A 13,316-nucleotide genomic window follows, 5' to 3' on the forward strand; every position below is an offset into this window, starting at 1 on the left:
TGTTTGATAATAAAAATGAAAGTAATGTAATCCATAAAATCGTTAAAAGTGTAATATATGCTCAAGGCGATTTTACCAGAGAAGGGATTTCTAAAATTTTGAGCAAAATTAATTTGAGAAAAATTGCAATATGTAAACGTTTACTAGTCAATAAATATACAAAATGAACCACAGAAAATGTATAAGAAAGATAACATATTTTTTATTAGCACTCAGTGAGATGCCAAGAACATAAATATTGGAATCATTTCATCAGCGGGAGCCGAGTTTCCCAAAAACAAGATAACAGTATTATTAACAATTTGTATTACATTAGTTACAGCTATTACAGCCAAAATGCTAATAATCCGTTGAAGGCAGAGTATGACCATGAATTTAAAAGTGTCGACTATATTATAATGGGTCCTTTTTTTTAAATTCATGACTTGAGATATACGACAAAATCACAAATAAAAGCCAAAAATATATTTGTAAAACTTTACAAATCTTTCTAAAAATCTATATCGTGATACAAATTTTAAATTCCATTCTCACGTTCTTTATTAAAAAAAGAAGTGTTATCAACGACATAGAAGCATTCTTTTATTTATTTCGTTCAATAAACTAGTGGTCTTTAATTTTAACTAAATATGTAAAACTACTTTATTTAATATTATAATGTATATTTTTTAGAAAAGTAGCACAAATGAAATAAAAATGACTAAAAACAAATATAATCCACGGCCCTTGTGTTCTTCATATATAAATATGCTTATATACATATTATATATATTGGATTTCTTGGTAAAGGCGAAAGTTAAATGGTATTGTATTGTATACTATAAACGAAATTAATAAAATCAATATTTTAAGATTATTTAAAGGGAATTAAATATTTGAAACCAACGGTCAATAAAATAATTATTAAACTACAACAAAGAGCTAGTAACCCTAGTATTTTTTCCGGGCCGACCAAATAAAAGTACAGATCTCCGGAGATTTCAAATGGCAACTGCTTGTTGCATAGCATTAATTTCTATAAAATTAGATTGGTATTAAAAATGCTCACGACTCCGGGACATGTACGAAAAGCGTTTTATATTCCTGTACACCGTCTACCCGATATCGACTGTGAATTTTCTGTTGACGCACAAGACATAAATCATTTGAAAGACATTGAGTTAAACATTTTTGTTCGGATTTATTATACATTTTGTAGCAAATTGTTTTGCTTTGTGCGTGTGAATAAAACCAGATAAATATACAATACATAAAAGGAATATAATATATATCTACAATTGAATAGGACACACGCATTAAATCAAAATGGCGCAGATAACTAAGCTAAATTAAAAGTATCAGTAACATCGTTTGATCTTTACACACCTTTCATACCAATATGCTATGATCATAAAAATTGCTTGAAACAAAAACAAAACAAAATTGCTTGACCTTTTGATTTTTTTTTTAACATTAATGTTTGTTTACAAACAAATTAAACTGCTTGGTTAGCAATTCCTCGTTGTGGGTATGGGCGGTTGTAGTCCGGGAAGGATCTGGTTTAAAAATACAAAATTTCTACCGCAGTCTATGCCATGTAGCTATATTCATCGCCCGAGTTCGCAGTTCGCTCGATATATTGTTTGTCAATTAATGACTCCACACATTTCTTGATCATTGCTATGTTAGGCGTAAAGCTTACCTTCGATAAAGAAAGAACCTATAGAAAACAATATGGCATGTAGTTTAAATTCACAGTCAGGCGTGATAGGTATTACCTCTTGTATTAACGCATTGTGTTTTAAGACTTTACGTGCTTTCATAATTCTAACAATGGCGGCTTGTAGAAAGAGTTTTCGGTCCTCATCCACCGAGTTAATCGTGTGTTCCACCTATACAAAAAATGTTGTTAGGAAACCAGGCCCCATTTGAAATCTAAAAGACTTACCTCCTGTGGCGTTTCCTTCTGCAAAGCCGAACTTATTTTAAACTTCGTACGCTTATTTGTGTAATCCAAATTTAGTTCTATTCGAGTCTCACCGGCGAGATTCTCTGAGCTGGCATTTAAAAGCTTTGACTCGATAATAGGCTGCATGTGCTTTTGAAACGTTTCGTTGTTTAGCTGCAAGGTGTTCTGGATCTCCCGACAACTCAGACTATCACAAGTCTCAAACAGCAAAATGATCGCCATCTGGTATGTCTGCATAGTCACGATGTACGATTTTTTTAAATGGCTCAACTTTAATTCCCCATGGCACATATGATGTAGCCATGTCAACTTCCGACCGCTAAATAATTTATGATAATAATCCTCGAACTGCAAAAGAATAACATAAGGTTCAGGATTAAAACAACAAATTTAAAATTTCGAAAGTATCTACGACAGTCACTCGTTTTAAAATGTATCTGGACCGCAAGAAGTTGCTTTTTGATTTGGTATACTAAAAAAACTTTATTTAATAGCGAGTGTCTTCTCTTACAAAATATATATTTATACCCGTTACTCGTAGAGTAAAATTGTATACTAGATTCGTTAAAATGTATGTAACAGGCAGAAGGGAGCGATTCCTAGCTAGAAAGTTGAGATTAAGCACACAGACTCCAGAGACATAGAAGCAGCGCAAGTCGGTTCATGTTGCCACGCCCACTCTAACGCCCACAAACCGCCCAAAACTGCCACGCACACACTTTTGAAAAATGTTTTGATATTTTTTCATTTTTGTATTAGAATTGTAAATTTCTATCGATTTGCCAAAAAACTTTTTGCCACGCCCACTCTAACGCCCACAAACCGCCAAAAACTGTCAGTGTTGAAGACTCTCCTTCGCACTTCCACTAGCTGAGTAACGGGTATCAGATAGTCGGGGAACTCGACTATAGCGTTCTCTCTTGTTGAATTTCGAAAACATTTTAGTTATTCGACGACAAAAAAAAAGAAAATTATTGTTTTGTTGATTTCAGACTAAAAATGTGTTGTCCTGCATCACTTACACAATCAACGATGTCAGCGGCGATATGACTTACAAAATCCTTGAAAAGTTTGTTAAATTACAATTTTTACTTTCGTAATTTTTTTTTCCTCAGGCACTTTAAAAGTATTATATGGATTAAAATGAACTGTATTCATTTCCTCACAAAAGCGAGTGTAAGAAGACCTTTTTTCCAGCCTCTAAAGGTAGTTTCCTCCTCAAATAGGGGGATACTTTGAACTTTTTAAGAGTCACGCATTTTAAGAGATACATGAAGTTCTTTATGTATTTGCATAGTTTTTTAAAGTATTTTAGAAATTCCTTATTTTGCTGCTTAATATATTTCTCAAGGTTTTAAAACCGTATATAATATTTTGAATTTTGTTTAAAGGCATCTCTTTAAATAATTGATTAAATAAAACAAGTAAAAACATATTTTGTAAGCTTTAAATCGAAAAATTTACAGGGTTTGTCAAAGTGATGTTACTTTACTGTTTATGTTAACTATATTTGTTTACGAAAAACGTACCATTTTAATAGATTTTTCAAATTCCTGTGGTACTGCAAATGGTATAACTTGAGTAGACCCCAAAGGCCAAGCGCCCGCCTGCAGTACCTTTATGGCAAGGTTGATACCTGCGTAAAAATATACATTAAAATAAACTAGCTTTAATGATTATATTTCTCCAGTCTTACCTAAGTCCACATTGCTATCCTTAAGATGAGTATTAAACTTGTTGTTCAAGTCAGTAGATACCGATATATCCGTAAACATGCGATGAAGTTTATTGGTAAATTCATAACCGCAGGCTTGCTGTAAATATTCATAAAGAATTTAAGGCAAAAACAAGATTTCTTTAAGCCAAAAGAGTTTTTGTAAAAAGTTAATTAAAAAATTCAATTAACATAATTATACTGTTAGCGACATTAATTAAATAAAATATCTGTAGTTATTTACTGTGAAGTACATTTTTTACCTTTAACCGATTGATCATTCCCTCCTCCGCATCCATGCTCTGACTCTGCTCGTGGATTAGGCGCTTGGCTAACAGTCGGCTATAAAACTTTTGATACACATCCTTGTCCTCAATATATTTAAAGATGGTTATGTTGTTAGTAAGCTTTTGATCAATCTCTGCCTCGCAGGTCTTAGACTTTTTAAGTAGCGTATCACAGTATTTCGCCACATACTCGGCGCTACGGCAAGGCTGCCGCTCGGTGGGGCGGCGATTTATAACACTGGCGCACGCCTTGTCTAATGCGCTCAGGAATAGAGAATCGTTTTCAAAAACGTCTGCTATCAGCTCTTGGTACTTGTGATGCACCTTCAACATATTCTCTACAAACGCAATGTGGATGTTTTCGCCCTTAAGCGCAGACACGGTCTGTAGACCTTCACTTTTAATGTGATCGAGGAAGGTGGTAATGAGCTCAGACTTGAGATTGTCGGGTATGGGCTTTAGTACGATGTACATGTTGCGTAGGTCTTGACGCCGCTCCTCGGAAACCATTTCGCGGCATTCCGAGTAAATGAAGCCAAGCCGATCGTTAATAAACTTCTCCTCGCACTCTTTACGGAGCTTTGGCAGGGAACTGACATGTAAAAACTTCTGGGCTCTCCGGCTCTCATATTCAAGTATCCGGATAACCTCCTGCATATACTCCGACACTGAGCACCGATGAAGCAGCTTGTTAGCCTCGTTTGTGTAGTAGGCGCCACTGGCCTCCAGCATGGGTCCTTCAAAGAGTTCCTGGTAGAGCTTAAGCGAGCCTGTTTTCTTATAGTCCTGCACCTCCACAAAGCTGTGTATTACTCCATGAATAATTTGCACGCGATGGTGATCCAAGGTGCCATTGCTAGCTCTGTCTGCGGCAATGCCCTCGAGTATGTGACGGACCAATTCGCTGGACAAGTACTCAATCATATACAGACGCCAAATGTCTAGACCTAGCTCGCCAATCTCCATCTGCTCCGCAGCATCGCTTGATAGATTACCGTAAAACGATTCCGTGTCGGTAATCTTCTGTTTCTTTATGTGTTGTTGATTCAGGTAGCTAAAGGAAAAAAATTACAACCATTATTGCGTTATGACAGATTCTGATGTATTCTTACATGTACAATTGGTGCAGATACTTGATGCCCTGGCTATATTCCATCCAGGTGGTATAGTAGCGCTGGAGGAGGTCTGGGCCACCATTAGAATGCGAGCATTTGCCCTCGATCAGCACCTTTTTGGACAGCATCTCCTGGACGTGCTGCTCGAGAAAATGTTTTGTTTCGCCATAAAGGCGATCAGCCATCGGTTCCGGCTGCGCCACGCACAGTGTGTAAACGTCGCTATATGTTTAAGGAAGGTGTTTTGATAGACCGTTGTATTAGTGCGCGTTATTTTATAAATTTTATTTTGGCAATTCACGTTTTACACACATACGAACCATTGCGGTCAGAATAAAATCAGCTTGCGTTAAACCGTTTTGATTAGTTGTCGTTTGTCACAACAAAAATTTTAAAAACAATGTAAAAGAGATGTCATTGATCTAATCAATTTATTTAATTGAGTATAGTTTACTAGACAGGTCCGTAAAGTTTTGGTTAATATATTTAAAATCAAACAAGCATTTATTATCTACACGTTAAAAAAAATATGCACTCATATTTATCAAGGTACTCAACACTACGAAGTTTACCAAATCATTGGAAGCTCTCCAGCAGCTATATTTGTGAAATCTCCTCTTTAATACAATAAACAACTGAACCGTTGCGTACTAGTACATTCGTAGTTTACAGAAGAAAATGCAAAATAATGTAGTGGAAACCATTTCTCTAGTTGGATTGCCGCATTAACATTAATTTGCAAGTTTGTTTTGTTTCAAATTAGTGAATTAAGCAGGTTTTTAGAATTACTATTATGACAATGCTTTATGGTGTTTGTTCTGTGTTGAGTGACTTTGTAGCCCCTAGTAACCTATTACAGGCTATCTAATTACTCCGACCGTTGCCGTGGTAGTCCAATACGTACCTAAAGCTTGTGTTCCACACCGAGCGCTCCACTTTGGTGAGCGTTATCACCGACTCGGCGATGCAGCGCAGGCGCGGCCAAACATCGACAAACTCCACTATTTTGGGCTTGAGCGACATGACAACTGGGTCTTAGTCCTAATCCTTGGTCCGTCTGGAGATGGATTTGGAAGTGTTTCCTGGTGGGACAGGACGGAGGCTGATTAGAACGTCAAACTCATTCCGTTTTCGCGATTACAACAACGGGCGACCGAGGGTCATACGTTGGCAAAGCCCACTTCTGCTTTGGTTTTTGGCATAATCGCTTAGTTTTTGCGTGTGGACTACTAGGTAAATGGCCTTGCCCTCGAGCAATTTCACACCAGGCCCAGTTAACCCCTTGATAAAACGTGAAAGGACGTGTGCTTGCGGTCTACTCACCTGCTGCTTAACTACGCTATTACTAAATAATTACGCCGAGAATTTAGTTATTTTTGCACTTTTTTTTGGTATCGTGAAATTGGTTGTCAGACGAAGACGATATCGATATAAAAAAAAATATATATATATCGATATTTAAACACGACATAAAAATTCGATGTCGTGTCTCCACTGGCCAAACCGTTATCTTTTATTTAGTATTAGGTTAACGTCAACGTTGAGAAACTAAGATAATCATTTGAACTTCTTTTCTAAGAACTGGATAACGCCATCTTCTCAACGTTTCCCTTAAAAAAACTGTATATGCGCAAACGTTATAGATTAATTTTTAATATAACTATATTAATATTGTAGTTGAAATTCTTAATTCTTTTTTGTATTAGCATATTAAAACTTTTTTATTTTCGTTTTCATCGGTTGCTTATACGTATGTGAGTAATTTTGCTCAAACCCGATTATAAATTCGATTATCTGCTTGACGATTATCTGAATATATATTTTTATTATTAAATATATTTTTGGGTTCTAAGAAGTATAGGCTTAATTTAGAAAAAAGTTATAATTTAGAGCGAATCGAGTTTTAAAGGTCCAAGCCTTTGAGTGCCTAGATGTGCGGAAAACAAAAACTTTACACGTTAAATTATAAAAAAAAAGTTAAGAAAGGCTAAGAAATCAAAGAAAATATCATTTAAGCCCAAGGTAACTGAAATTTACCAAACTTTTAAAGTACTTAACAGGTCAATTGAAAAATCCCCGGCCTACCATAGTAAAAAATATTTTTTTGGCAAAATTGTTTGTTTTTACTATACATAGTTCCCCCCATAGGGGGGGACAAAGACATTATAATAATTATTCTAATTATTCTTATGTCTTTGGTACAGCGACCCTCCAATATATCGATAGAATTTTAATTAGTACGATTTTTCTGTTGCCTTAAATATACCTCAGTTTCGGTGATCACCTCTTAAAGAGCTGGAAAAACATCGATGTTTACCTACATCGATGATTTCATGATTTTTAGACAAAAACATCGATGTATCGATACATTGAAATTTTGTAGGGTGTTATTTTTAATATATTTTTGCCTATTTAAAATTATAAATCTATTCCATAACCAAATCAAAATGGTTAAAAGTTATTTTAAAAAATTTGGCTTTATTTGAGATCCACAGTTTCCTGTTTTTATTTCTTGATAATCAAAATTAAACTTAAAACTATCTCTCGTCCAACACAATAATTTTAATGAAATAACAATTCCATTTAAACGAAAATAAAAATAACATCGAGTTTTTCTCAAACAAAAAAAAAAGAATAAAGCTGTATACTAAAATTAAGGTATCCTGTCGTTTTTGCTCACAAGTCCTGCCTTGCTAAACATCCTCTCACTTCCAATAGTGGTGGCCGGTACGCAGAAGAATTTCATAATGCATGTTTTGAATGTGGTGTGGTGTTGAAAGACGAAATTAGAACTCCAATAATCTAAAGGGTTTTGTATAGGCTCCAAATTAGTAGCATTCAAATATTGTCGCAGAGCTAGTATGGCCTCCACGCGACCGCTCTGAATTTTTTGATTTTTGTTGGCTTGTAAAAAACTGAATAACAGGTTGGACTCTGCTGTGGATTCTGGTGTTGGCGGGCTTGAGGATGTAGAAGATTTTGTTTGAGCATTGATCGCCTCCTCTGGCGATTTAACTCCTTAGGAGGAAATAAATGGATTCCAACAATGGATTCCCTCTTCTTTAAAGCGAGGGTCTAAAAATGTGATCATTCGTGTCACTGTACGATTTTCATCGGCGACCAATCTTTTATTGACCCCCTGACATTCGACCTACCTTAGTCTGGAGTGTAGTTTTCATGACTAAGAGATAGTGTGGAATACCACTAACAACCGGAATATCGATGACTCTGAACCTGAGCCTCTCTAACTTTGGCAGCCCTACAGCCGTCAGCTGAGGATTAAAAACATTCTGGTAGGGTATAATGTACGTTGTTTGCAATAATTAAAATTTAACAATTTATTTTTACAGAATTAATAAACTTGCTGGGGCGGCGAAAACCAAAAATAAAAAAAATAAAAACTATTCTATAATTTATAAATTTGTTATTATTAGTAAATATAATAAAAAAATTACTATTTTTTAGAACATTTTCAGTATTTTGTAGTATTTTTATATTACGAAAGTATCGCAAATGATACAAATCCGTTTTGTGAAAAATATTATAAAAGTATCGCAAAAGATACAAAAAAAGGTCCCGTAAATAATATTATAAACGTATCGCAAAAGATACCAAATTCGTCCCGTAAATAATATTAAAAAAGTATCGCGAATGGTATGGAAATCGACCCGCATTTGTTATCGTAAAATGTCCGCAAACTCAACTTTTCGGGTTTCGAAAATGATAGCTTCGCTGCCATAAGACCCCTGACAGATTATTAACATAAGTATCGTTTTTATACCCGCTGCTCGTAGAGTAAAGTGTTATACTAGATTCGTTGAAAAGTATGTAACAGGCAGAAGGAAGCATTTCTGACCATATAAAGTATATATATTCTTGATCGGGATCATGTTCGTATTTCCGTCCGTCTGTCCGGCCGTAAGAACTTTGAGATCTCAGGAACTACAAAAGCTAGAAAGTTGATATTAAGCATACAGACTCCAGAGACATTGACTCAGCGTTAGTTTGTAGTTTCATGCTGCCACGCCCACTCTAACGCCCACAAACCGCCCAAAACTGTCAGTGTTGAAAAGTAACGGGTATCTGATAGTCGGGGAACTCGACTGTAGCGTTCCCTCTTGTTGAATCTGAAATTGGACGTTTTTCCGCTTAAAGTCAGCAAAACAATCGTTTGTAATATCAAAAACGAAGTTTTTGTTTGCTGGTATTAGACTTCTTTTAATTGTATGCATTTGCCATCAAAACATTTCTCAAGGTGGTTCGTGAAGGCAATTCATACCTTGGATCAGGAGGCTTACTGTCCAGTGTTTGTCCAAGCAAATCCATTCCCCACTCCAAATGAAACTTTGTCGCCAACCCTGCATCTGCCGGCAGAGTTATTTTTTTAAATTTTTTTGCCTTTCATTTAAACTTAAGCTTGATATGTATGGATCAGAGGAATCCATAGCTCTATAAAAATAATCAGCCATATTGTTTAATCAGCTATTTTATGGCCATTTCCTATCGTTTTTATAGTGTTTGATCCTTGCTTCTGAAGCATTTTCTCCTAAACATCCAACCGCGTACTAATATTTTATGAACCGTCGGCGACATCGGATACCAAGGATACGTATTTACATATAGCAAAAATGTTTTTTTACAAAATATCTTGAATTTCTCAAAATCAACGCAATGTTCACATAAACTAGTGATTAAAACTATGTATATTAAAATTGTATAAAATGTTTTGATCAAAGTTTGTGATTGATAAAAATAATTGGTAATTCCGAAATGCTCTTCTAGCCGTGTTTCCATAATTATTATTCTTGGAACTGCCATTTATGTCCACTTTATTTTTTTAATGTCTTTTTCCGAAACATTATTTTGATTTTGTATGCTTGTGCTATGCGCCACTTTTGAATTTGGAGCCTATAGGATACGTTCAGTACTCAACTCAAAAAATCGTATCCTTTGCATACTAGATTTTAAGAGGCCTGCAGAACCTTACAGGTTGTGGAGATCTGTTATTCCAAATAATTTGCTGATTTTTATCTATTAATTTTAAAGGTATTGGAGTGCTGACCAAAAGTATAGAGCTTGGGAGGCAGGTTCTGATCTAAAATTTTGCTTATATAATATAAGCTGTGGCCAACACGAAACATTTGAGATATAACCTCTTTTTGCGGGTCCAATATTCTTTCACCAGTAATTTTCACGAATTTCTATTTAAATTCGCCTGCAAGTCGTCCTTAACTTTTTGAACCCCTGAATATGAAGAGAAAATATCGCAGCCACGAGCTTTATTTAAATGATGAATATTGATATACTGCTGTTTGGTATGTCAGTTTTTCAGCAAAAACTCCAATGCTTCTTCAGGGCTTAGAGGAATATGATTATTTTTTATGCATTAACCAAATCACTCTCGTTAGACATCATTGCAGAAACAGAAGCAGTATGTTTCTGCTGAGTTGAAAAATTTGTATCCGCTGCAAGCAGGCCCGGCAACACAGTTTCATTCGGGGTGGGGAATGGATTTGCTTGGACAACCTTGTATGGAAACCGCCGGTCATGGCTGAAAGATCGCTCTCTAATTTATATTTTTGGCGTGAACCAGCCTCAGCATAGCCTAGCGTTGGTCTTCTCTTTTTATGAGGAGATGGTTCATGCAAGGATATAACAAGTTTATTTGACAGCCAATTTGAGTTCTTAATTTTAAACCTTGTTATCATTCGGTTACATTTAGGCAAATATTTCTTCAGGTACTTTAAAAAATCTCTGTTTTTTTTTTAATTTCATCAACGACTGATTCGCAGATGTTTAATATAAATTTTTTCAATCATCCATATTTGACTTGTCGCGGCTATTGTTTTCCGAAACCTGCAGCAGCGTAAAATGTCGAAACTGATATTCGGCTGCAACATGTCATTATACCCGTTACCCGTAGAGTAAAAGGGTATACTAGATTCGTTGAAAAGTATGTAACAGGCAGAAGGAAGCGTTTCCGACCATATAAACTATATATATGTATGTATTCTCGATCAGGATCAATAGCCGAGTCGATCTGGCCATGTCCGTCTGTCCGTCCGTATGAACGTCGGGATCTCAGGAACTGCAAAAGCTAGAAAGTTGAGATTAAGCATACAGACTCCAGACACATAGAAGCAGCGCAAATTTGTCGATTCATGTTGCCACGCCCCCTCTAACGCCCACAAACCACACAAAGCTGTCACGCCTACACTTAAAAAACAAATAGTTTGATATTTTTTCATTTTTGTATTGGTCTTGTAAATTTCTATCAATTTGCCAAAAAACGTATTTAAAAAACACATTAAATCTTGTGATTTAAAAGTATTAAAAAAATCACGACTCAACTTAGCATAACAGTCTTTGATGGTGGATTTTTGTGGAGCAGTGTCCAAAAACTCAATTTTTGCATCATTTCATCAAATATTTTTTTCTCTTATACAGCAGTATTTTATCAACTCGCGAAATTCTTTATTCTGCATTTTCTTCACAATAACAAAATTCTATAGCTTACAAACTAATGAGCCCACAGCTGACTTAAATGTATATGCAATTATATACGTGATTTTTAAAGGATAGGGCTTGGTCCGGCGACTTAAAATGTTTTATTTTTAAAATCGTTGGTGTATATAGAACCATTATTTATGCTCTTTAAAATAATTGCTAGACGTAGATTGTGAAAAATATGGTTTCGAGACTCTTACACAAATTCGAGTATTAGCTTTTGAAACATTGGCACGATATTCTGAGGCAAGATACCTATGGATTAAATCAATAAAAAAAAATCTTTTATCTTTAGAACACTATTCAAGACGCGATGCAGATAACGTTAATAACAACAACAAAAGAACGTTTTGATAGATGCCCTACTCTTCAAGTCCGCCAACGACAACGTTAATATCCAGCCACGAAGAGGACCACTCCTGCAACGAATGCCCATGAATTATCAGCGGCATTCCGGAATGTTGACTATCAGGCGCCACGTTAATCAAGTACTTCAATGCCAAAAAATAATCGATTACGCCAAGATTTTGCATCTTTCACTATTAAAGTAATTCTTTGGCATCAGCCTTTTTTTCCAAGTCTATGTGTCTTTGCATCATCTTTTATCTTGAACACATGCAATTCTAAAACTACCAACTATAAAAAAAATTTTAAGAGGGTCGAATAGAATCACCTGGAGATTTGACCTCAAGTAAAATCCTATCTTACGAAACAAAGTTGCGATAGTTCTCTTATTGTTAGATCTTTTTGCTTTGACCCGTCCCCTTTATCCACACAATTAGTCTCTGCACTTCACAAATTTAATGTTTCTTACGATGCATTTGCCCCGGCCGAAGAGTAGAAGAGCGAAGAGCTTTGCAGTCAGCTATAAATGAAATAGTAATGATTTCTTTTAATACCATTGCTATTATTAAGCACATTAACATCATTTGTTCATCGATTTACATTTTATGGTCGGAAACGCTTTCTTCTGCCTGTTACATACTTTTCAACGAATCTAGTATACCCTTTTACTCTACGAGTAACGGGTATAAAAACCACGAAACTAAGATTTCCTTTCTATTTTCTAAATAATTGTTCCTATGACATCTACATCTATATGATATAGTCGTTCGGTGATTATCAAATTGAAAGCGAAAAGGTCAAAACAACGAAGATACGTTTAGAAATAATAAATTTCCTTTGTCTACCTCTTAAAATATGTTCAATAAAATTTATAATATAAAATATATTCAATAGAAACTGGTTGGCCATATAAAACATTTATTTCAAATTTTTTATATTATTATATCAAATTTATATTATATTATTGCTCCTATCCGCCGCGTTCCGAGTTACATATATACTTAATTGTGTTTTTTCAAGGTTTAGATGAAAATAGTGCAATGTTTTTTGAAAATAATGGTTCTTTGCGGAATACGTATCGCGCACTACGTCCGCGATAGCGTCGACTAAATCTTCCACCAGAGCAGTTAATTCAATTAACCAGGATCATTATTGCACCACATTTCTGTTATTGATAACTCGCATCCCCAGAGACGCTGTACGGTGCGTATAAAAGAAACAATTGCTGCTGTAGAGAGTAGCATTGAGGGAGACCCGGTATCGAGCACAAGAATTTGCTTCCCAGATCTTGTGATTTAACTCCGATAGACTACTTTCTGTGAAACTATGTAAAGATTGGTCTATGCGTAAAAGCCACAAAGGCTTAACTATTTGGAAGTCAACATTCACCGTGCTCCGGC

At 35.4% G+C, this 13,316-nt stretch overlaps 1 protein-coding gene across 2 annotated transcripts; it reads right to left on the minus strand.

Annotated features, from left to right (window-relative positions):
• Positions 1-557: 557 nt before the first annotated feature.
• Positions 558-6,515, minus strand: LOC6529204 (cullin-2). Of its 2 annotated transcripts, XM_002090175.4 has the most exons (9): positions 6,388-6,515; positions 5,969-6,146; positions 5,062-5,286; positions 3,926-5,003; positions 3,645-3,762; positions 3,478-3,584; positions 1,928-2,296; positions 1,758-1,871; positions 558-1,699 (listed from the first exon to the last, which is right to left on the minus strand). In XM_002090175.4, the coding sequence occupies exons 2-9, from the start codon at positions 6,085-6,087 to the stop codon at positions 1,568-1,570; spliced, it is 2,262 nt and encodes a 753-aa protein (XP_002090211.1). In that variant the 5' UTR covers positions 6,088-6,146; positions 6,388-6,515; the 3' UTR covers positions 558-1,567. The 2 variants fall into 2 exon arrangements, with proteins under 2 accessions (XP_002090211.1, XP_039229100.1); XM_039373166.2 differs by lacking the exon at positions 6,388-6,515 and having other exon boundaries at positions 5,969-6,166.
• Between the last annotated feature and the right edge of the window lie 6,801 nt (positions 6,516-13,316).

Source organism: Drosophila yakuba, chromosome 2R, assembly GCF_016746365.2.
Source record: "Drosophila yakuba strain Tai18E2 chromosome 2R, Prin_Dyak_Tai18E2_2.1, whole genome shotgun sequence".
Classification (NCBI taxonomy): Eukaryota; Metazoa; Arthropoda; class Insecta; order Diptera; family Drosophilidae; genus Drosophila; species Drosophila yakuba.